The following is a 25,371-nucleotide window of genomic DNA, read 5'->3' as shown; positions in this document are numbered from 1 at the left end:
TACTGGTTAATGCTGTAATTTGGAGAAGTGAAATTTAATTTACTTTACAGTATCTGTGGATTATAATGAGGTGACTGTATTAGTGATGGCCATGGTGTTTGTGACCGTAACTTGCTGTTCTTGGTGGCTCACAACACCTGGAGGTAATAAAGATCCCTAAGCCATCCTCCCTGCTGTCTCCAAACCAGGTGCAGAAGGTTTTTTCTGACCTGCAGGAAGGCACATCTGTGACTGACACCCCAGCAGGGAACCCCAGCAGCAGCCTTGGATCTGCTGCTCAGCTGTGGAGGGACAGAGGAGCAGTTCCCTGGGGCACGGGGAGCCTGGTCACACCTTCCTCAGGGCTTTCGGTGGGGTGGCAGCTCTTTGGCAGTCGGGGAATATTGACCCCAATCAATTTTGTCACTTGAGCATCACACCCAGCTCCCAGCCTGGGTGGAGCCCTCTGCCTCCTAGAAACCTTGAAGACCACTCTGAAAACCAAGATGCCAAAACATCTTTTTTTTTTTTTTTTTCCCAAACATTTTTTTCTATTTTATTTTCCTTTTTGCCATCTAAAGGATGATTGGGGTGAATGAGTGGGAATGATAAATTTGGCGACAATGAGGAGGTGTGAACAACCTGTGTGGAGACAGCATAAAAATAGGATGTCTCCAATAACTCCCAGGGGAGGGTGAACATTAGCTAGATGAAAACTGTTGTTTTAAAGAACACTGCTGGTATTTTATTTATTTATTTATTTTTTTAACTCTGCATGCTGGTGGGAAAGGAAATATTTTAACTATGTAAGATATCAGGTCTGGGGTGGGGGCAAAAAAGATTATATTCTCATCATAAACCAAATGACAGCAGATTAAAGCAGGTAAGTAGCATCGTGCTGGCCATTTGGCCAGAGTATAAACAGGTTTGGGTTAATTGGCACTAAGGAGGCTCTGCTGTTTGGGGGTTTATATTTAAATACAAACTGTTGTCCTTCCCATATGTGTTGACAAAGCTCTTCTCAATAGTCATCTGTTGTTCTATCCACAGCTTGTTTCTGATAGCTATATGTAGGATATTTTGGCCTTAAGAAATGAGAGCTTGTGGAAGATATGTGCCTAAAGAGTTTTCTTTCTCAAACAGAGAGAAAAAGCGATATTCTCTAGTGGCTCTGTGCTCCTTGTTATGTGCTAATCTATCCTATTTCAGCCTATCCCCTCGAGTGTTCCTTTGCATCAAGACTCATGGGGATGTTAAAAAGGCAGAGAATGCCGTGTGGTGTAACTCCACATTTCCCTAAACTGGGGCAGCCACCGAGCAGCTCACCGAGCCTCCTGTGTGCCACAACACCCAGCAGGCAAGCCTTGCCCTAAGGTGCAGAGTATGTGCTGCAAACCTTCTCTGCCAATTGCACAAGTGTCTGGAACAAGTGTGTCTGGATCACAGTGGTGTCTCTGAGCATTACACTTACAGGACTGTTTTCATATCGAGATCAACGAGCTTGTAAATGTTGCAGTTAGTTTTGGGCGTTCTCTTAGAATTAATGGTCTGTCATATTTCTGATTTCACTTGGGCTTTTCTCCTTTCCCAGGAGAAACAGATCTAAACCAGCAGGATATTTGGTGTAGCTGAAAGGAAATATTAATTCAAGTCCCTGGTGTTGAAAGCTTTGTTTGCCTGCCACCTGCATCCTGCCTGCTCTGCCCTTGCACACGAGCACGGCCGTATACAAACACCCCCTCCAATTTCTAAGGCAAAAAATTGCACAGCCTGGAAACAACTTCAGTGTATCTGTGCACCTGCTATTCTTAGGAGCTCAGACTGCAGAAACAATGATGCTGCCTCTGGCTTTGACGTCTCCAGACTGTGAGTGACACTCCAGCATTTGGAGCTTCTGTCAGTCTGGTGGGAGAACTTAGAAGAGGCTGATAAAGCTTAAAAAAAGAAGAGCTTTGTATCTATGGAAGGGAAAGAAAAAAGCCTTTTGGGGGTTACAGCAATATGTTGCCTTGGAAATATTTGATCATTCTATTCAGACACTTCACTTTTTAAAAGCTTTAAGTCAAGTAAGTTTGGGTCTTGAATGATGCAGCTTTAGTGGCTGCTTATCTGCCACTCGAGACTATGCAAACTGCAGAAGCTAAACTGGCATTTCTGATTTTCAGGTGAAATTGAATGACCTGAAAATGGATCCATCTTCTCCTGTGCTCCCAGCAAGCATTTTGGAACAAACTGCCTTGCAGCTCGGATGCAGTCCCACGGACAAAAAACTTGCTTTCCACTTAGATGAAAAAGATGAGTTAAAGCATCTTCGGGAATGTTTCTGTATCCCCAAAGTCAAGGATCTGCCTCCAAGTGAGAGTTATAATTGCTGTGAGGGAGAGGGAGGGGAAAAGGGCTGGGCTTCACCTCTTCTGTATGTGTTCATCACAAGTCTTTGGAAATCATGGTCATTTATGAGATAATTGAGCAATTGTAGTCATATCTGAGCACAGAGTGTCCCTGATGTTGCTAAATCAATCCATCAGCTTATTCTAGCGCCAAAAGCTCTATGTTCTCCTTGCCATCCTGAATCAAATGTGAGGATGCAGTACTTATGTGGTGCTTATGCTGTCAGTCAGCAGCTTTGAACAATGTAGTGACTGATTGAAAATTACAGGCAGGAGCTTTTCTCTGTAATGGCTCGAAACAGCAGCGTGGCTTGGGTAGTTCAGAGCAGTTGCTTCCTTGGTGTGATCCAGTTTGGTACTATCTCTTTGGTTACAATTATTTTAGTTAATGAAGGAGACAGGATATATATATTATGTGAACATTTATGTCTTCTTGCTGGTGGTGGAGCTATTTTCTCACTGAGGCCAAATGGAAGACTGTGCCTCAGAACAAATAATTGATCTGAGCAAATAATTCATAATGAAGCCTTTTATTTGAAGGTGTTTTCCACTTTCCTCGTGAATTGCCTAAAAACAGAGAGCACCTGGCTTCAGTGAAGTTATGTAAAATTGTTCTGCACATTTTTCTCCTTCATTCCTGTTCCACAGGTTGTTTTGAGGAGCCTGTGCCATGTCTGGGCATGGGGAGGGCTTGGTGTTGGGGCAAGAGGGGTGGAAAGTGGGGTGGCAGGCTGAGAGTGAAACATTTGCTTTGGGTTCACACTCCCAGAACACCAAAACTAAAACCCAACTCCAACATTTTTTTTTGTACCTGCAATAGGCACTGTGTTTAGCCAAATTCGTGCAGGGAAACCCGGTGGGAGCAGCCACCCATGGAGGCAGCAAGGTCCTGATCTCTTCTCCTGCTTCCCAAGTCCTGTCTGGGTTTATTTCTGTCTCAGTTACGTGGAGAACAAAAGCTGTGCTCTTTCATGCCCTGGTCACTGCATGCTGAACACTGGAGAAATGACGTATTTCCTTAGATGGTGAACACATAGTCACTCTCCTTTTGTGCCCTGGAAAAGGGTACCTATTGAAAATGAAAGGAAAAAATATGATAGGACTTTCTTGTTTGTTTTTTTTTTTTAATTATTTTTGTTATTATTTTCTTTCTTTATTTATTTTTATTTTCTAATAAATTCAGACAGAATTTTCTGCAGATTTCTTTTTTGTCCTGAAAGGAACAGTACTGATGGTAAATGAGAAATTACAGGTGCATTCACCAAAGTGTGTCCAGTAAGGGACTATGATAGAAGATGGTGTCAATAATCTGAATTCCTGGATATCTTTTGAAACTGTCTCTGTCTTCAGTATCTTCCTGCTGAGCAATGATAAGTGTTGGGAATGTACTGCTCCTGCCCTTGGAACACAGGGATCATAAATCTCAGTTCTCTATGTTCTGATGGTATTGGTTTATCTTTCCCCACATTTAAATCCTTGAGTTCTGCTGTTTCTGTTATTCAGAGCAGGATGGACACAACTGGACACTTTGCAAATATTTAAACTTTGTTCTTCCTTCATGCCTCTGTAATTTTCCTTTTTCATTTTTTTCACCCTGGCTGCTCTAGAGAGTTTCCTACACCCCCGCTGTTTGTTTGGATATTTGACTATTCTATACTCAAAGCTCCTCCAGCTGCCACCACGGTGCTGCAAGATGTGCCACCAGAGCTGGAAAGACACTGGAACACAATTCCCATGGCAGCAGTGCTGCTGGAGTCCAGCACAAGTAAGAGCAGCTGGATATTTGACTGCAGAATGTCAAATGTCTCTCCAGGATATCAAAGGTCACTTCCCAGTGTAGTGCTGTAGCAGCTTCAGACTAAGGAGTCTTTGGAGAAGTAGAAGGGGTTTTGATACCCATGTGACTGTTTTGGTTTCTTCCAACATCCATTGTTGTTTGGTTTTAAATTCCCACAATATTTAGGGCCAAAGACTAATGGGGTTTTCCCCCTGTAGTTACAATAATATTCAGTCCCAAGACTGTAGATAGATATATTTTAGTCAAGATAAACAATGTACAAAGTAGTAGCAGTTGAAAAGCACAGAGAACCCATCATTCTGCTGTTCCTAAATTGAGGAGGTTTTCCCTCCCCCTTTTTTTCCCCTGTCCTTCTTTTCTGTGCTTCAGCTGTCATCAGGAACAGCTTCCCTGCTGAAGAACAGCAGGGGTGTAAATATATATATATATTTACATTGTGTGACTATACCATAGAGACAGATCTGCCATGACATTTATCTGCACCCAGGAGCGGATACCAGATAACGCGTTCCTGAAGATAAATGTCATTACAGATATTAGCCATCAAATATTCTTTATATATTTACATAAAACATTACAATGAGGCTTTAAAATGAAACCTTACAAGGAGCAGATGAGAACATCCATAGGAGACAACAGTAAGATGACGTACAGGAAAATATTTAGGAAGTCATTATAATAGTTTAATTTAGTTATCAAGTTATAAACTGTCAGGGCTGTTTATTTGCTGTATCAATCAAGAGGAAACCAGTAGCAGCCTAAATCTCTGCAAATATCTGAGGTTTTGTGTGCAAGCATGAGGAACGAGGCTCAGGTGAGCAAATGATGATGACAGCAGAAGATTTAGGGAAATGTTTGGATCCTGCTGCTCTTCTCCGAGCTGACAATGGAGTCTCTTTAGGGCTCTCTTCGTGCAGAGCAGGTTGGAGGCAGGAATGCCTGGATTGCAGCTGGGCACCAAATCACCCATCTGATTAAAGCTATGGCTTGTGCCTTGTCATCTTGTAAAGGAGTACGGCGTCATTTGGGTTTCTTGGGAATAAAAAGATGCCCCGGAGTGAAAGTGCTGAGCTGTGTTTCCCAGAAGGAATGGCTGAAGGTGGTGGTTGGTTAATCATAAAAACCCGGCTTTTTGGAGGGCTGGTGAGGGGGGCACAGGCAGGTGTGAGAGAGGAGATCTTTTATCCTTTAACTAAGGACAGGTCTCAGATAAGTATAAACAGATTTAGTCCTTCCTTTCTGGTTAATAAACCCATTACATTTTTCTCTTTTGTTCAGACTGAATATTTCTGATAATAAACTTGCTTTTCCTTTTAGGTTTAAAAGGTATAGAAGGTGCATCTTTATTGTAGATGAATGGGCATAATTAGTATGCAAAATATTGTATGTGATTGGATTTGACCAGTTTTCAGAAATCTGAGTAGGTGTGTGAATATATAATATATTTAATTAATCTTAATATAAATGTGTTTTTTTGATCCAGGCTACTCTAAGAACACATTTCAATAATTATTTATTTTTTTCTTTATCTTTATTTCCTCATTTGTGTTTTTTTCCTGCTAGAATATTTCAATATATTTTTCAAATCAACCACAGCTCCTCTATAAATTAAAAGGGCCAATACCATGATAAATAAATGAAATTTGGGGAAAGACAAGTGGTAGGCATAGGAAAAAAAAAATTATTAGGAATATCACAGTGAGTGTGGAGTTGTTGGAACACATGGAGGTGCTGATCAGGAGAAATTACAAAGATGGTGAAAAAAGCCAAGCAGCAATGGCCCAAAATGAGTCTTTTTGTGATGTCAGAGAGCGGGAAGTAAAGAGCTTTATATCAAAAGGAAAAAAAGTTCATCCAGATATCCAGTTGATAACACAACAAGAAAAGAATATCTGAAGGAACAGGTATAAACATATTAAAACACACTTTATCAAAAAGGCATTTCCCCATCTCTCCAACAGTGAACATGAGGTGTTTTTCTTTAGAAAGAACTGCAGTGTAAGAAAAGCTGGTTTGCTCATAATTCCTCACCTGTTTTACTGTTTGGTGAGAATTAGTGAGATGGAGCTCCAAATCCTCGAGCAAGGACCCTTCTCTAATCCCAGTGGGACAGTGTTATTGTGTTTCTTGGTAGGAAAAGAAACACAATAATGTTAATAGGATCAGTTTGGGGGCATGGATGATATTTATGCCTCTCTGTTTCCATTCATATTACAATGGAGATGAAAAACAGACATAGTATCTGCAGAACAGATTAGGCTGAGATTACTCTCTGATTTATGCTTTTTAAAAGCCTCTAGAACTTTAATTAAGAAATTACCCAAGTTGTCTATACTCCTGAAAAATGTGTTTCTGGGGAAGTTCAATGAAATTGGTAACTGCTAGTGCAAAAGGTAGTAAGAAACTTTTTCCAGGCTGTTTTTCCAGAGGCCTTACAAAATTTTCACAGACTGAGTTGCAATCTTATGGTTCATTTTTATTGTGTATCTTAACATGCTCATTCAGATCTTTATTCTGAGGGATAGCAATTATATTTACCAAGATTATATGTGATATTAGCTTTTAGGGGTTTGGTAAGTATAGGTATAGACGAATGCAAATTACCACTTCTAGAAGGTCACCATCACTTGTCCCTGCAAGAATCTCTAACATGAGAAATAACAGAAGAAGGCTGTGTTTGGATTGATGGATGATGACACAGGGTAATTAAATTGTTCAGAACCTCACTAGAGCTATTATTTATAAACTTCTACCGCCTTGCTTTTCTCCTAATCATTGAAAGGATTTGTCAACATAGATTTCCTCCTCCTCAGATGATGATGACATGAAGTGCAGCCCACAGTATTTGCTGACAAGACAAGAACTTTTGAGACTGCTTTAAAATATTCTCCTCAACAGTTACATTTTTCTAAATAGAGATTAAATCATGCAGGGAGAACTTACGTGGAGGACACAGATTTACCTAGTCCTAACTTTTATCAGACTCCAGTATCTTCATGACTCAGAGTAGGCATGTATTGGTGGTGGAAGAAAAGCCTGATTGGGAAAATGCTCCCTGTTTACTCACTGCTGGTTACAGACCTGATAAAATCAGCAGCTTCTCACACATCCCCTGAGTGTTGGGGATTTAGTGGTGCCTGAACTCACATCAGCTCCAAAAGCTGTAGGAGGAAAAGGTGAATAATTGCTTGCAAATTGCCTGCTGTCCTCCTTAGATCCTTTCCAGGGTTACCTGAAGTTCTGGGACAGAGGTCAGGGTGTGACACCTCTGTTCACACATGGGGGCCAGATGTCCCAGGCGATGGGGGATGTTCAGAGCTCTGGGGTGGCACGGGTGTTTGGGTGGGCATGCACACGTGCTGAGTCTCCTGTGCTCAGCCCCACATGCATTTTGTTTCTCTGGTTATCCTCCACAGCTGACCTGACCCTGGTGAACGGAGAGGAGAGCTGCCTGTACTTCGCTGGGAATTCTCTTGGGCTCCAGCCAAGAAAAGTTAAAACCTACTTGGATGAAGAGCTGGACAAGTGGGCTCGAACGTGAGTACCCTGCAGGGAGTGCCTGGTGCTGAGCTGTGCTTCAGAGGAGCGCTTTATTTTGGGATCTTCCTTGCAACTGCTTGAACAGCAGAATATTGCGTTAAAAGTACCACAGCCCAGGAGTAAAACATGTTCAGTGTCTCCCCAGTGCTCCTTTTATCTCTTTTTAGAGGCAGGAGCAGTAGGACAGGTAAATAACCCTTTCAGCTGTGATGTTAAGTAAGCACACAAACCTACTCGGTTACTGCTGCTTGCTGGTGAATGTGGTGGGGTTCCAGGCCCTGTGTTTTTCTAATTAATGATTTTAATTGCGTGTGATTCACCCTGCAGGCCTTGCAACAAGCAGCTCCCCTTGAAACAGCACCAAATGCAGGTGATGCTGCTGCCCATGCTGGCAGGTTTTTGGGTCCTCTTAAACCAGGTCTCTGCTTGACAAGTTCATTTTATTTGGAAAGAAACATTCCTGTCTTCTCAGTATCATCTCAGCAAGGAGCTGAGTGTGAATTGCAACAAGCTTTGCTGAATCAAGCTGATGTAAAAGAGACAGGATAAAAGAAGGACACATTGCAGGAAAGGGACACTGTCGTCATAATAAATGGGGAACTTTTTAATATACATGGGGGAAAGAAAAAACTTTTTTTGCTCTTTATTTTGTTTTTTTTTAATATTATGTTCTGTTTCCGTTAAGAGTCTGTGCTTTGAGATCTCCAGCACCTGCCTGAGCAGCTGGAGCAGGGATGAGTAAGGAAAATGATGAATAAAAAACAGGGAACTGAAGGTAGGAAAGGAAAATAACATCCAGATGAGTGAGTGAGCTGGGCGAGAGATGAACTCTTTTATAGGGTGCAGGATATGAGTGGAACAGATGTGATTTCATGGTGAGAGAGCAGAGGAAATATGGAGAGGCAGAAGAGGAAAAATGAATTCTGCTAAGTGGGCAGCCTTGTTTCAGCAGGAACGGTCGAGATGGAAGCTTCTCAATGCAAATGTGAGAAATCTGTAGCTGCTCTTCCACTTGTAAATGTATGAATGCTGGGAGCCCATCAATTTGCTTTATTGATTCCTGTTTTTCCACCTGTATTCTTATAGGTGAGAAGGCTGAGAATGAGTGGGAATGAGTGGAACTTTGGGAAGAGCTCGTTCCTCCTGGTTATTCAGTCAGCACAGCAATGCAGTTTCTCCAGTTGTTTGAAAAAATTGCAACCCCGTCCATTTCTGTGCTGTTATCCCACTTTGTCAGACAAGCAGCTGAGCTCCTTCAAAAGGCAGACAACATTCTTAGAGTGATGCACTGGGACTGCAAACGTATTTCAGCTCCTCCACTGTATCTTTTCAATGCCTCACTTCTATTCTTGTGTTTGTCTTTGCTGCAGTGAAGGATGAGTTTTTCCTCAGTTACTGTAAAAACCTGGAAGAAAAAGGTAGGCAGTGTGTTCCCTCAGATCAAAAGTGCCTTCAGGAACTGTATCTAGGGGGAAATGTGGCTGAGCATTGATTTCAAGCCACTGCAAAAGAGGGAGCAGAACTAGAAAGGCTGTTTGCCAAAAACACAGCTTGGCCTCAAAAGCCTTACCCAGAATAAATCAGAAAGTTTAAAAACAAATTAAACCCAAAACAAAACCAAAGAACCAGCTAAACCAAATCCCTCAGATTAAGATAAACAAAGAAACAGAATAAAATCCTGAACCTAAAGCAGCTGAGACAGCCAGGGTACAATCAAGCTAATTTTGAGGAGAACAGTGTATGATTAGAGATGGTGGTGAATGGAATTCAGAGGAAGAGGTGGCTGAAGGTACAGAAATGAATACTTTTATTCCAGTCACCAAGGACAGCTTAGCAAAACCCAGTCTAAGGTGGTAGCTGTTCCCAGCTGAAGGCTGTTCAATGGCATCCCAGGCAGTGTGGGGTGTAGTGGCTCTGGCTTAGATAAATAAGTAGTAAGAATCTAAGAAATGGCATGCAAATTAGGTACATCCATCAAGTCAACAGTGGTATAGATTCTGGCTTTCTTATAAATTGGTTTATTGCATTTTCTGTTTGTTGTGTCTTGGGACCCATCTCAAAGAGCTGTGAGTCTGTTTAAATGGCTTTCACTGCTTGTAGTTAAGAATGAAAAGGAAGATTACCCAGTGCTGGTCAAAGGCAGGGAAGCTGTAGCTTTATCTCCAAGTAGTGGTGGCAACTCATCAGGCCAACAGCTGGGTGAAAAAAGCGTGGAAAAGCCTCTTGTGTTTCCTCTTAGTGCTTAGTTCCTTTCCTCCACCTCCTCTTTAACTGGTGGGTTACAGCTCTCGTCCTACATCTGCCTCCCACATACCTTCTCTGGTTTTGTGTTCCTCCTCTCCACATCCCTCTGCCTCTGTTCCTTATGCTAATGTAGCAAGATTACAAATCCAAGCCACTGGCATTCTTAGGATGGATTTAAAAACAGCCTTTGAGACTTTGTCTTTCAGTTATGATTTCAGCTAAAACCAAGATTTTTTGAATGAGGGGAAAAAAGGCATGAAGAGTTGTTCCCTCATGTTTAAGCTAGAGTAGCCAATAACCCAATGTTTTAAAAGTGCAAACTTCAGGGGGCTTTTTTGGTTGGAGGAAGGCCAAGAGGTGCTTTGCAGTGCCTTGTTTTCCCCTTTGTCCTGCCAGAACCGGTTAAGTAATTAAAACATTTTATAGAATCATTACTGTGTGTGAGCATATGTCTCTCTCGTCTGAGTAACTCATTAAAGTGGAACAATTAAACCAGAAGGGAGCCTGCTGTAGCCAGTTGTGCTCATGTGAAGGGCTGGCAGGGTGACTGGGGAGTGGGGAACCTGCTGCACGCAAGCCTTGAGGACGGGAGCTGTTGGGCAAAATTAAGACTGAAAGGAAAAATGATTGTTCTCTGTGGATGTATCAGTGTAGGGGAGGGAAGGAACCAACTATGTGAAAAGTATGTTGGCACAGTAAATATAAACAAGGAGTTAATAAATTGAGGCTAGAAATAAAACATACATATATATATTTATATATATGCACACACTTCTAAGCATTGAAGCAGCCTGGTGACATGGATATAGATGAACAACCTCCTAGCTTGAGGAAGGCTTTAGAATGTAAAGCCTGCAGTAGCAAATACCATTTTCAGCGAGTCAGAAGATATCTTTGGTTCTCTGTGCTGAGCTAGTCCTGCAAGATCTGAGAACCCTACAAAGAGCTTGGCCAAGCCATGCCATGGGTTTTTTACTTGTGTCTCTAATCTGCTGGTCCATACAGTTCTTTTTCTTTTGATATGTCTTCATTATTTTTGGCTGTTTTTTTGCTTGAAACCATGGTCCAACTTAAGACTCTGTACTGGCTCATTACATACCTTGCATCACTTTTGGCAAAGGAGCAAGAAGGAAATTTGCAATTGAACAAGATTTGGATGAATGCAGAAGATTCGTGAAGATGGCAATTAATTTAAATTCCTTTTCTCACCGCCTTTGAAACCCTGGGATCATCTCAGAAAATGTGTTTCTAGCTCCCCTAGCAAGCTTTAAATCAACCAGACCTCAGCGAATAAAACATGGCATTGTGATTTCCTGCCAAATTGAAAATAAAATGGCAACCGACTGAAAATTAATTTGCACAATGAGAAACTCTCATAGAAGTTGAAGAAATATCTGTTTGTCTGATGCTCTGTGATTTGATGGGTGAAGTTTTTTATTCATTAATTTGGATACCTCAGTTTAAATCTCTTCTGCTACCTAGGGTGCAGTGGGGGGAAAAAGGGATGTAGGCTCTGCATGGATGAGGGGAATGCCAGGAGCACTGCACTTGTGTCCTTAAAGATTATTACCCCCAGTGCCTCCCAGAGCTGAGAGAGGGGTGGCATAATATACAGAGATATAAATTCTCTGAGGCAGAGCATAGAATTTTACAACCTAAGTGTAATAGGATGTATTGTGCCATCAGCAAAGTCTACAGAGTTTCATGTGATTAAAATAAAAAAAAAAAAAAGGATCCAAGAATATGCTTTTAACTACCATTTTAGAGGCAATAATTTTTGTCTCTTGGCATTTATATTGGCCATCAAGAGGGAGGTAAGCTGTGCCATAATAATAATAATAAGAATAATAATAAATGCTGCCTCTCACTTCTTTCAATATGGTTAAATGCCCATGTTTTTCTCTCAAAATAAAACATTCTCATGACCAAAATCTCAGAACTGTTTTCATGATAACTTGGAAATTTATTCTGAAATTTTGATAGTCCTGTGTGCTGATAGAGAGAACTTTCATTAGTAAATTCCCATCAGGATGACACTAATGGCTATAAAATCAGGGAAAGCTAATGAAAGAGAATCCCATAGGTAGTTAGGACTTATTTTTCCCATCTTATTATGTTTGCTATCCTCTTTCAGAAATACAGATTCCCTCAGGCTGGGAGCCACTGAAAATCTTAGGGGGTTTTATTTTAACAGTCTGTATTATCCTAAAGTCCCTTGATCACTATATTACAGTTAAGAATAAAACAGGAAATTACCAATAAATGTCTTGCTGTTTGTGAAACACATCCCCCTGTCCTCAGGGAATGCAGCTGCATTGTGGGCTGATAGAAGGGAGGCAATTTTAGCACTAATCCTGCCCCTCACAGCATTTTCTCCCGTCCCCACCCACTGCCTTTATTCCTCCTCTATGAAATGCTCTTGTAAATGAGGGTTATTTCACACTGCCTGCTCTCTGCTGTCGAGGGCTCATCAGAGAGCAATTCTAAAATGGAGGAAAGCAGTCAGCTGCTGTACCAGGACCTTATCCAAACTGAGGAGCAGGGGATTGCCTGTGTGGGATTGGACCTGTTGAGTGTGGGGATGTTATTTTTTTTCTGTAAGAGATGTTCAGTTGTACCTGTGCACTCCTCCAGCTGTTGACCTAATCTAGCCATAAATTAAATGGTGTTCTGCAAGGATAAGAGGCTTGAAATTGTTAATACTGTGCTTTTCAAAGTGGTTTTACATTTACTGTGGTTAATCTGTGCTTTTTAAAACCAGCAGCTCTCCTATTCTTTAGGATTGTAGTTCTTTTTTGGAAATATCCCTAAGAGGTGTGAATTAGACCCAGGTCAGTCCAAAAGGGTCTGACTGTAAAATGCCCAAGTAATTTTTGTGGGAGACAGAATGAAACTCTACCTGAGAAGGGAAAGTATGAGGAAGATAAGGACAAACAATCTTTTAAATCACCTTGAGGATGGGGCAATGTCTCATGCACCCTCCATTCTCAAGTCTTAGTCTGCCTCCTGTGATCTTGACTGAATGTTGTGGGCCAGTTCTTCTTTAAAAGATTTATTACATTTTTTTCCCTTTTTTTCTCACATCAAAACTTTTAGGGTGTCTTTTGCTCTCCCCGGATTCTCACTAGCTTTGTCCTAATTTTGAAACAGCTTTATACTCAGCCCCATGCAGCCTGGTGTTTCCAACTCCACAAGTACCCCGTGGTGCTCAGCAAATATGAAAATCATCCAGTGTGAGATGGGAGCCCAGAGCAATGTTTCCCTGGATTAGCACCATTATTACTTTTCTCAGTCTGCCTCCATTTGCATTTAAATCTGTCTCTACACCCTGCATGTTTAAGAAACTAGGCAACTTTTTATTTATATATGCACAGTAGCTACCTTAGAAGTTTTCTTCTCTGTCATAATTGAAGGAAAATTTAGTTCAGAGCACTCAATCCAGAACTGAATTTATATATCTGTCACTTCAGAGTAGCAGCACACTGGAGTTTAAGGTGACCATATGATCCCCTGCAGTCAGGAGCAGTTTTCAATATAAAGTTTTAAAACACCCTTTGTCAGCCCAAAAAGCTTTATGCACACTGAGATCTAGAACAATTTTTCAGGGAGAAGAGAAGCAATAAAAATTAGCAAGCAGCTCTGTTGATGCAGGGAAGCACCTGCCCCTGCACAGAGTACCCTCTGCTTTATGCAGAAGGGTGAGCTCAGACAGGAGATGCAGGAGGATGAAAATTGTTACTGACAAGAAATATTCCTGTCTGGGAGCAAGGCAGTATCTAAGTCTGTCATCCTGTGCACCATCAGAGGTTCTGCTCAGCCAGAGGTGCAGGCTGGGGAGGTCTGTGGGGCGATCTCTGCTGTCTGTGCAGGAATGTGAGCCAGGGTTAGCAGGTGCCATCCACACTGGGATGCTCTGTCCCAGTTTTCTGTCCCCAGAGCCTTCCAGAACCCATGCAGTCACATCCAGGGGGTTGTGAAAAAGCTATCATCTTTAATTATCAGGATTTTCTAGAGGAGTTTTGTGGGCCAAAATAAATAATTCTCAAGCAACTAACATCTTGTCAGAAACCAATAAATTGCCTTTGCTCTGAGGTTTAATGGTATGAGCAAAGTGTTGTGCTCAGCTTAGGCAAGTCTCATCTTCCTCATCTGTCCTCCAAATGTGGTGTTTCCAAATCAGGTATGAATCTTAGGACTGATCCAAATAGAATTCCACACATTTTCATCATTTTCCCATTCCTTTTCAGGGGTGTCCATGGCCATTTCAATGGCCAGCGCCCGTGGGCTTTGGCAGACGAGTGCATCCTGGACCTGATGGCCGAGCTGGTTGGTAGGTGTGACATGCAGGGGAAAACCTTTCCCCAGAAATAAAAACAATTTTAGTTTCTTTTAAGACTCAAAAACCTGAAACTCTGCAGGCAGAATTTAGTTCCTTTTATTCTTATGTTTGAAAGTAGGTTTTCTTGGGCATGGACTAACATTTTATTTTAAGGCTGCAGGGATTTAGGGGATGAATGTGTGTGATAATGTATGACCATATGCATATCATGAAACTAATTGCAGCAGAGGGTTTCTTGGAGCATCATAAACCATTTGGACTAGCACATGAAACCCTTTTAAAGGGCACTTGGTATTACAGAATCTCAGTAACTTTTCCAGAAGTAAAATGATGAACTTTCCCCTTTGATAAATTATTTCTATCTAGACATTTTCTGCTTTTCCTCTTTTTCCTGACACTAAATCCAGACTCATACTTGAGAGCTGCTTGTGCCAATGGAGCAGATAATTGGGGCAGGACCTGCTATTGATGAGCTCCCATTACCCTGGGTCCCCCCTGAGGAGCCTGCAGTGCTGCAGGACCTTGGCAAGAAGTGCTTCTGGTTATTCCAGAGATTGAGGAGCCCTGGAGACTCCTCCTGGTGAATTTGCCATGGAAGCAGCCGGCTGAGTGGGAATGCAAATTTCCTCCATCACTTCTCACTCTGTGTAGTTGAAATAATCTTTCACTGGGATTTCCTTCAGAGTTGTCTCTAAAGCGGGAAGAGAAATTATCTTGGCAGGGTCTTTTTCTTCCCAACCCTCCCAGCTGTTGTCAAGGCTAGGTTAGTTGATTTTGGGGAGATCTGGCCCCTATTTCAGTGCAGGTGTTGAAGGCAACTCTCAACATGACTGTCAGAACTGAATTATCAGGCATTAGTTTGTGAAATCACTGAGGAAAAATATTACCCTTAAGTTGACCTACTGTATTCTAGATATTGTATTCTAATTTCTCCTCCAACTGCAGACAAGTGTTCAATGAGAAAATTATGGTTTTCCTCCTTCAAGAAAAGCAAATGGGGTTGGAACAATTGGGAGCAGATAGATTAAAGAATGTTTCATGACAAGTTTATTTATAAACTTATAAATAAAATCCCTCTCTGAATTCTTTATGAAGCTTCCAAATAGCTAAAATAATGGGTGTTATTATTGGAGCAGAACAAATGCAATAAATTATTGTTGTAGTTGGTCTATCCATGATGTAAACACTGAGATAATATAAATATGAGTGTGGCTACACTGGGCATCCCTGGGCTATGTAGAAAAATCCCATCTGCAGAATGAAATAAAAATCCCAAAATGCAGATTGGGGGTTCTGATTTTGTAAGTTGCTGTTGTTGTACCTGGTGCTGCTCAGGAGCCTGAGAAGTTACTTGTCTTGTTTTCATTACATTCAAGGGCAAGCTCAGCACCCTCCTCTGTTAAGCATCATAGGGCATAAAAACGTGGAAATATAAAGGGGTGGAGGATGTTGAAATACTGAAAACAGCTGATTTAGGGACGTGTCCAGTGTGACCCATCTCCCTTGGCCAGTGGATACTCTTGTTCTGGTTGGGTACAGCTAGGAACCTGTGGACAGGTGGGGAAAGCTGACTTGGAATTTTCATTTGGAAATGCTGAACTTAATTAACTAAGCGGGCAGTCAAGAATTTCTCTCATGCCATATTCCCAGGCACCCAAATTAGTAATCAAGGTAAGACCGCTAATGTTCTTCACACAACCAGGAGAGAGACAGGCAGCACTCCCCAAAGAACAGCTGGAAGTGCCTGAGTTATCACTTTTCCCTGCATCACCTCCCGTGGCTGTTTGCCTCTGCTTTGTTTGCAGCACGTGGAGCCCCGTGGCAGCTGAGCCCTGACCTCCTGTCGCTGCCAGGGTCCCTCTGGCCTCAGCTGGGTTAAGAGTCACTGCAGAGAGCAGAGAAAGAGCCGGGGACCCTTCTACCCTTAACCATCTGTCTCGTACAGGCTGCCAGCTAAGCTCCTATATTAATATTAATTTAACTACAAGATGCGTTGTAGGTGCAAGGAGATGGAAATGAGAGCTTCACTTAAATTTTATCTAATTGCTCGCCCAGCTCCGTACTTTCCTTTTATTTGCCAAGCTCCATGTGACACCAGTGCTTTTACATCACCATGGCTTATCCACAATGAACTTATTATAATTTTCTTCATGGTAAGCAAATATTCTAAGATTTTCAATAAAAATTATGACTGAAGTCACCCTAATGTTAACCTAATTTTTTGTTTTTAAAATTATTTCCTGGGAAGTGTTTCCTGTTGTTTTCCTCAAGGATAAAAGGCATGGTTTGGATTCTGTTCTCCAGAATTTTTGGGGCTTTGTTTGATTAAATTGTAAAATGTGGTATAGGCTCACATCTGGCCCTCAAATTTATGTGCAGGGTTTGGTTTAGAAAATACCCTCATGGGTTTTTTTCAGGGCACAGGTGAGTGATTCTTAGAATGCAGATGAATTAATATTTCTCAAATAATGGAAATAGTAAATTCCAGATTTTAAAATTGTAAGAAATAGTGAAGAGGCTAAAAGGATAAATGTAGGGAAAAAAAAGCTATGTTAAAATGCTCTTTTCAATGTGGTATTCCACAGATTCATGAAATGGTTTAAGTTCAAAGGGATCTTAACATTCCAACCCTCATAATTTATGTTTAAATACCGTTTTCCAACAAAAAATAATATTATGCATGAATACGTTACCAAATGAATTCTGCATTTACTTTGTGATTTACTTTAATGTAAGAACAATAACAGAATTTTTCTGTATTTTTTATTCAGTATTGAACGTTTTATGGAAGAGGAGGTGGAGCAGGAATTGTCATTTCTCACCCTACGTGGTGGTAGCAAGTAAAACTCTTTGGTGAGATTTATTCAGGAATGGACCAAAGACTGTAAAACACCTTTGTCTGCTTAATGTTTTATAGTGCACGAACACCTTGCTTATTAAACGCAGTCACATTTTCTTGTTCATTGAAAGTTACAGTAGTAAATACGTTGTGAAATGAAGAGTCAAGGTCAGTGGAGGCCAAAACTTTTTTTCTGTGCTCACACCAAGTGGCAGAAGGCAGTGAAGGCAATCTCTGCTTCTCCTACCAGACTTTATTAAAACATTACAACCTTGGCAGGATCACCTTCTGATGGAACAAGATTAACTGTGTGGCTGCTGCCGTACGATGGGCTGGGCAGGTCTCTGTTGAGGGAAGACTGAACGCTGAGAAGATTTGGAGTGACTTTGAGTGATAAGGATTATTCGAAATAACCAAAATGTTTTCGAAATTGGGGCCCTTAGCCTTTTACCAATCATTTTACAAAATGCTTTTTACTTACTCCACTGAGGATCAGACTTCCCCAGCAGTCAGGGAGGAGAAGGATGGCAGTGTCTGCCTAACACAATCATAATTGTCTCTGAAGTTGTACTTTGCAAACGCTGCTTCCTTTTATTAAAGAGGAGATTTATCACGCAGAACATACAGGTTTTAGCCTGTCCTGGAGATATGGTACAAAGTTAGGAAATAAGGAAGGCAAACATAATTTTGTCTCCCGTGTGCCGGGTCTTTGAATATTGTAATAGGTTAATTGGATCACAGAAAGGTTGTTTTCTGAAATGCAGTGCAGGTTATAAAGGATAACAGTTTTCCAATGACATGGATGAGGTTTGTTTTGTGGGCATGAAATTCAATAATGGAAGGCTTTTAATAAATATATAATTTACGGAGGACCAAGACTTACATGACAAATGTAGTGTCATATTTAATTTGGGATGCTAGCATGCAGCAAAAAGTGATCTACAGATTAACCATTTGTTTTATACAGAATTGTACAGCAGGCAGAGGATTTCTCATATAGAGTTTGCTGTGAAAGCCACAGATATCATGGAAGGAGCAGAGGGACGAATAAGAGCAATACCATTTCTTGATCCTGTCCCTTTTTTTAGCCTCAAGAGTTCCATAGAAATATTAAGACTGCAAATAATACTGTTTTGAGCTGCAATCATTCTCTCTAGCTGTCTCCTGGATCTGCAATAGAACAACTCCAAGGTGACCTCTTCCAGCAGCATGGAGCCTGCAGATGCAATGCTATCAGAGGGAAGAAAAGAAAGCAAAGGAGAGAAGTTTAAGTGAAGAAAAAAAATCTTATTTTTCCTTATGAAGAACTAGTCCTTCATATATTTCTTTCCACAAACTTGATGATGTTCCTGGTGTCTGGAGAAGGAGGGAGCTTATTCATGACATCTCATTTTTGTTGTGGCTCATCCCTTGGACTGATCATTCCCAGTCACTGGCACCGGTTTTCCAAATCCTTCTGTCCAAAACCTGGAGATTTCAGCAACACATGGAAATATCCTTGAACACCTCAATGAGAAGAGTGCTCGGCTTTTCCTGTGCTGGCAGAAGCTGAGGCCTGCAGGGGAGGAATGTATGAATTAATTATAATTATAGATTTCCATGTTCTTTGGCTATATTTGCCTGTATTGGGTTGAACCCATAGTTATAGTTTTTTGGGGTTTTTTTCCTACGCTGACAAAGCACTCACTCTGTGAATTTAAACTCTTTAGGATACAGTGGCAGTGTCTCAGGTGTCCCCCAAGGCAGGGACAGGAGAAATTCAACTTTCCTTTTCTTGTGGCTCCCCTTACCCTTTTATATCCCCAAATCATCACTTCCTTCCTCTTTATCGATTCCAAAAGTGGCTGTTGCCCTCCCTGCCCGCTTACACCTCTCTTCATCCCTCCCTCTCTGCACCCTCTCTCCACGTTTGGTGAATCTGTGGCTGGGTGAGGATCAGGACAAGGTGCCTGAGCACATCTCCCATCTGAAGACTCTCAAGGTATTGATTTGTCTCGTGGATGAATTTCTGCTTTTCAACAACAGACACCAAGCACACAGAAGGAAACAGGAATTGATTTTCTCCATATCTTGGTGCCACCCTGCCCAATACACAATTCCCTGTCCTGCCTAAAACCTTTCACCAGGGCTTGACAAATGCTGGAGAATTTGTTACTAAATACTTGATAACAACAATTAGTTGTTACTAATTAGCTCTGCCTGTGATTAGCTGTAGTCCAAAGGCATCTGTTATTATCCTCATTGGAGCAATGTGGGCATGGCTTCTTGTGAAGCTGCTGCATTAATAATGGTCTAATATATCCTATAGGTCAATTATGCTTATTTCATTTTTTAATTAGGGATGAGATTTATCTTGACATTACAGTAACCATTTGCAACAGATGATTATCTCAATGTGTTTTCTCACTTGTGTTACATACAAACTTCAACCAAAAATAAGTCTTCAAGTCTTGCTTTACATACAGTCTTAGTGACCTCACTTGTCTGAGGTATTCAAGATAATAAATCCCTGGTAGTTTGCAGGGAAATGGAAATATTTCATTGTTGTTTTTTTTTTGTTTTCTGTGTCTGACCTGAAGAAATAAATATTTTCCTGCCAGTGCAGTGTACAAGAAACAAGAAATCTTTTTATTTGACTCTGATGACACCTCAAATGTTTGTTCCCTTTCCAGGCTTTGGAGAGACATTGAATTCATGCTTTTGCTTTATCACCACCATTCTGTATTTCTCTGAAATTTTAAAGAAAAACTCCAACCATTTTTCAAATGTTTTATCTTTTTATTATTTCAGGGGCCAAAAGACAAGAAATAGCTTTAATGAATGGGCTGACTGTTAACTTGCACCTTCAGATGGTATGTCTTTATGATGGATATTTGATCTTGTGTTGACAAGTATTTTTCTCCTTTCTTTGTGTGTGTGTAAGCAAAGTATTTTCTGAGGACCTCACAGAGACAGCACTGGGTGACAGATTAAGTTTTTAAGCCTTGGGAGTTGTATCTTGAATAATGTATGTGTAAGACCTGGCCTGACTCAATAGTAAGGAGGAAAGCTGGACAGAAATATATTTTCAAGGACTCTGTAGGGGAAGTTTGAGCTGTTCTCACGTGTGTTGTATGTCAGCTGCCAGAGGAAATCTTGTTATTTAAGAAACGTTTACAAGTAACTCCTCAAATTTCAATTCCACACCAAATTTCCAAGTTAAGGAAACAGGAGGGCTTGTAAATCTTCCTAATCCTCCTGGCACGGTGGCCAGGAAGCGAGAAGAAAAGACCACCCACCTGTAGGTGCTGAGATCAGGTCTTTGGTAGGGGTTGTTTTGGAGTAAGGGTTGTTCCAATAACTAAAGTTTTAGGGCAGGGATGTGAATCTAACTCTTCTTCACCGCCTGTCACTCTTCAGCTGCTGCTTCTGATTGCTGGATGGAGCTGGGTGAAATCCCAGCTTCCCTGGCTGCAGTCAGAGCTTTGCCATTGATTCCTGTAAGTGCAAGTTTTCACTGCTGGGTTTTGGTGGCCTTTGTTATGGATATGTGAAATACAGTATTGTAACACTTTCCTACTTTGATAAATGTCATTTTGACAAAGAAATATTTGTAATTTCTGGGGGATTCTCTGTAGTCTGCATGAAAATAAAGCAGTCTTTATTAAGTTATGTGCTGGCAGCATCTTTCTCATCTCTGCTTAGATAAATTTCAATATTTCTATATTATTTTTCTCTTAACAGCTATCTTTCTTTAAGCCTACTCCAAGACGCTATAAAATTCTTCTAGAAGCAAGAGCCTTTCCTTCTGACCATGTAAGAAATTAATATTTCACCATATTTGTATTATTAATCATATTTTTCCAAAGAATATAAGTAGTATGATTTGAATATTTATTAGCTCATCTTGTCCAAGTAACATTACAATAAAAGAATCTGTCAGAAGCTTTTGAGCTCAGCATATTTTACAGATCGTAGCTTTATTCCTTTTGTTCAAATAAGAAGCGTTGCACGAGGAAAAGAATGAATGGGTGCATTGATTTATTAGTCTTTTTAAAGACATTGAGCAAACTCCTGGCCTAAATCAACTAAAGTTGTAAATGTTTTATTAATTCTTGTTTCTGTTTTACTTTATGAAACCAAATCAATACAAACTCACAACATTAACACTTATATATCCCCAGACAGAGATGGAAATGTTTGTTCTTAGCACTTTAGATTACTAGTTCAAACATAATTTGTCTGCTATAAAATAAGAGACAATAGCCCGCGCATCAGAGCTTCGAGCAAATTAATCTTTGGGTTTGTGGGCCACCGCTACTTTATCATCAGCACCGTAAACTCCTGGAAATTGATAACAAATTTGATCTCCAAGGTGCAATAAAAGTGACTCGAGCTACTAACAGGTTTATTTGTAATGAAGATGCTGGCACAGATGTATACACCTCAAATTGCTTTTATTCTAAGTAATGTTCAGATTAATCCCACATTTGTTCCACGTGCACTTGTACATTTACACTCCATCCTCTTAAATTTCAGTGGCACTTCAGTAATAATCTCTGCAACTGCCATCGCTTCAGTTCCTGTCGTGAAATTTTAAACTCTTTTATACTGTTATTTGATGATTTTTATTTGATCTCCAGGACCATTATTTATCGATAAAATCGGCAGATAAGATTTTTAAAATAGCTTGAGAGTTTAAAGCTCTTATTTCCCTCCAGCTGTGCCGCAAATAGAAGATGTGAGAATGCCACAGGGCAGGATGCCTGTGCTGGCCAAACCTCATTTGTGTTGGCAGCAGGGCATGTGGGTACCCAGGGCTCCTGGAGAAGGGATGCTCAGTCCTCCTTGGCTGCTCTTCCTGCAGGCTTGGCTTTCTGGCCTCTGGTGAAGTGCCTGCATCACATCTCAGCACAGAACCATGGAATGGTTTAGGTTGGAGAGGGCATCACGGTCATCGTGTTCCCACCCCCATGCCATGGGCAGGGATGTCACCCACTGGATTGCTCAGGGCCCCCTCACTGCACCCTCACTCTGCTCCGTGGATTTATCCTGTGGGATTCAGGCTTTGACTTTGTCTTTGCAGTCTCTCCCAGTAATTAAATTCAGATCTTTTTCAGTCCAAAGGAAATCTGTGAGTTTCTCAGTGGAGTTGGATTATGCTTCCAAGCATTACTTTTAGTGAAAGGCAAGGCATCTGAACACCTTTCTCAAGCTCTGATGTGTTTGTCCCTCTTTTCCTTGTAGTTGTTTATCGTGTATTTGTGTTAATGTTGTCTGCATGGAATTCTCTTCCAGTATGCTGTGGAGTCCCAGCTCCGGCTGCATGGGCTGGATGTGGAGAAAAGCATGGTCCTGCTGCAGCCACGGCAGGTCAGTGAGGAATCTGGCACTTCTCCTTGCTGCCACCAAGGGCAGAAACACATTTCATGTGAAAGCAGGCATATATTCTCAAATGTTCTAGTGTAGGAGTTGTAATCTCTGTTTATTAAAACACAGATAAAATTTGTGAATCATAAACAGACGTGTTCAGCATATACTTTCGACATTAAACCCCATTTTATAATTGCTGATTCAATAGTCAGTTTTCCCAGAAGAACAGCAACAACAAAAAAGCTATTTCCTCTATTTTTCCTGTTTCAAAAAAAATAAAACTGGCAGCCTGCTGAGTCACCTGCAAAATAGTAACTCACTGAGAATGCCCAGTGCTCTTTGAATATCCTGAGGTAAGAGATTGCCACAACACCAGCACCACTGTGTCTGCAGCTGAGGGAAAGGTCTGCTCTCGGTAATATGCAATTCAGATTAATTTGAAAGGCTGCCTCGCTTCACTTCTGCAGCATTAAGAACTTTGTCACCTAACTATAAACCGAGGGTGACCTTTTGCTTCTGAAATCTGAGTCATCTTGTGAGTAAAGAGCCCACTCCTGAACGCTTGATAGATTTGCAGAGATTGTTGAGATAATAACAGTGCCTTGCAATTCAACCATCTTGCCCGAGCTTTTTTCAGTAACAAGTCTAATTCAATTCTAGATTTTCACTGCCTAATTGATCCCTAGGTGGTGGTATGTTTTACAAGATCCCTTGCTAGGAAGACAGGAGGAGGATGGGGCAGTAATTTTCCTGTAAAGAATCAAAAATTAGGTTGATTTTTTTTTTTTTTTTCTTGTCGTTGAAATTCTTCTATATTTAATGACCACAGGTTTGGGGATTTTTGTGCTTTTGATGATGTGAGACATTGTTTTTGAAATATGAATATGGCAGGTTTATAATAGCTTCCTGCGGGATACCAAGTTTATCAGAAAAGTACACAGTGAAACTGATAGACAACTTTCAAATCTTGTGGGTGTCACAAATTTCAGATGCCACTTAAAAATCTTTAGATATTCTGTCTGCACCAGGAATTTTTGACTGTAAATTATAACTGTCAGAAATATTTAAGAGTATGAAGCATGTTAGAGTATGAAGCGAAGAAACTTTTTATAGCAGGCACCTCCAAGATTCACTTGCTAATGATTATTTTTTTGAGCTTACTTGCTCACAGGCTACTTCACAGCACAACCTTTGTGTATCATACCAAGATCAGGGTTTGCTTTTGATCTCCTTATGCAAGCAGCCTAGCTCATGGTAAAATATAGAGTACAAAATAATGAATGGCAATGTCATTACTGCCTGATTTGATGTAAATTGTGTGCTTTGATTTTGATTTTGATTTTGATTTAGGGGGAGGAGACCTTGAGGACTGAAGATATCCTGTCTGTAATTGAGAAGGAAGGGGACTCTATTGCTGTCATTCTGTTCTGTGGGGTGCAGTACTACACGGGACAGTTGTTTGACATCCCTAGAATAACAAAGGCTGGCCAAAAAAAGGTAAGACTGCTCCAGATGTGTCCTTTTCATACCAATTTTAGAACAGTTTTCTCTGTGAAATATTTTAACATCAGTTGTTCTGGGTTTTTTGTTGTGGAACAAAACACAGAAATTTGTAGGTCTATGTAAAATGTAAAAGCACTCTGTGCCCAGACCCTTTGGGGACTGTGTGCTGCATGAAGAAATAGCCCTGTGGGAGCAATCTTTCAGGCAGATGAATGTTAAACTATTTGGAAAAGGTAATTCATGACTATTAACTTTGACATGGCTTTTCTTGAAGGGTAGAATACCAAGAGCCTCAGTGAAGAAGGAGGAGGAGGCAATCACAGCTCTAATCTGTCTTTGAAAGTTAGTTTGTGTAAGATTTCTGAGCTTTTTCGACAGACTCTCATGATTCTCCTCCTCTCCTGTAGCCGTGCTGTGGCAGATTTTGCCCTCCTTGGGCAGGGAGGTGAGCTCCCCACGGAGCCAGCGCTGCTCAGGCTCCACTGATGAGTTTTCCAGGGACAGGCACAATGTGGAGCACATCAACATCACAAGATGAGTGTATTTTAGTGATGACTCAGCCTTCAGAGCTTGCAGACAGAGTGTTCTGTGGACATAGCTGTAAAACTCTTTAACCATCTCAATTGCCTTAGGAATCCAGGAGAAAATAGTTTTTAATTAAGTTGTCTTATCAACAGGAGGTCACCAGACTTTCCATGGTGGCAGCCTTTTACTGGATGCACCTTATCTCATACAAGTTTAAACCACTGAAGGGTAAACTTATTTAGTATCACTGGATTTTTGGCAAACCAGCTAACTGTTTATATTTAATGATTTAACTCCCTGGAGAGGTTCCTACCTCACAGCTCACTATACATCTTCTGTAGCTGTAGGTTTGGCAGTGGAATTTTTTCTGGACGTCAGGGTGTAAATTATGCTGACGGCAAGCGATGGTAAAGTCCCCCCTGGGAGAGCAGAGCAGGTGTGAGAGCTGGTGCAGGGCCTGTGGGATATAAAACGGGAATGTTCTCACAGAGCAGCACCTGGTGTTAAAACCCAGTGTTAAAAACAGTACAAAACAAAACCAACTCCTGACATGGATGTAGAAAAGCAGGGTGAAAAGAAATGTGGGGAGTCATCTGCAGGGGAAGTGGGTTTGTGTCAGAGCTCCAAAAGAAACACCATCATGGTGCTTTCCTGGAGTGTCTGCCAGTACCTTGCTGACCACAAAAAAATCACAATTCCACTGTGCTGGAATGTTAGAAAGGGAAGACAGGTTATTAACAGGATGATGCCACCCACTGCTCTACTCTCTCCCTCTCCTGGTGGCAGCAGAGCTTTCGTTCTGCTGCCAACACCTACGTGTCCTCAGTGCTGCTTCCCAGAAAGCTGCTCCGTGATGTGCCTG

The 25,371-nt window shown here is 41.1% G+C and overlaps 1 protein-coding gene across 3 annotated transcripts in view; it reads left to right on the top strand.

Annotated features, from left to right (window-relative positions):
• The window catches only part of KYNU (kynureninase), a 56,974-nt gene that overhangs the window by 3,164 nt on the left and 28,439 nt on the right, over nucleotides 1-25,371 (top strand). For all 3 annotated transcript variants that reach the window (XM_058840307.1, XM_058840308.1, XM_058840310.1), the window contains exons 2-8: nucleotides 2,145-2,334; nucleotides 7,584-7,704; nucleotides 14,199-14,281; nucleotides 19,920-19,981; nucleotides 20,853-20,924; nucleotides 22,407-22,481; nucleotides 23,832-23,978. In XM_058840307.1, the coding sequence (XP_058696290.1) occupies nucleotides 2,145-2,334; nucleotides 7,584-7,704; nucleotides 14,199-14,281; nucleotides 19,920-19,981; nucleotides 20,853-20,924; nucleotides 22,407-22,481; nucleotides 23,832-23,978 (750 nt within the window). The remainder of the gene's footprint in view (nucleotides 1-2,144; nucleotides 2,335-7,583; nucleotides 7,705-14,198; nucleotides 14,282-19,919; nucleotides 19,982-20,852; nucleotides 20,925-22,406; nucleotides 22,482-23,831; nucleotides 23,979-25,371) is intronic.

Source organism: Poecile atricapillus, chromosome 5 (assembly GCF_030490865.1).
Source record: "Poecile atricapillus isolate bPoeAtr1 chromosome 5, bPoeAtr1.hap1, whole genome shotgun sequence".
NCBI lineage: Eukaryota > Metazoa > Chordata > Aves > Passeriformes > Paridae > Poecile > Poecile atricapillus.
This window is presented reverse-complemented; position numbering and strand designations above follow the sequence as displayed.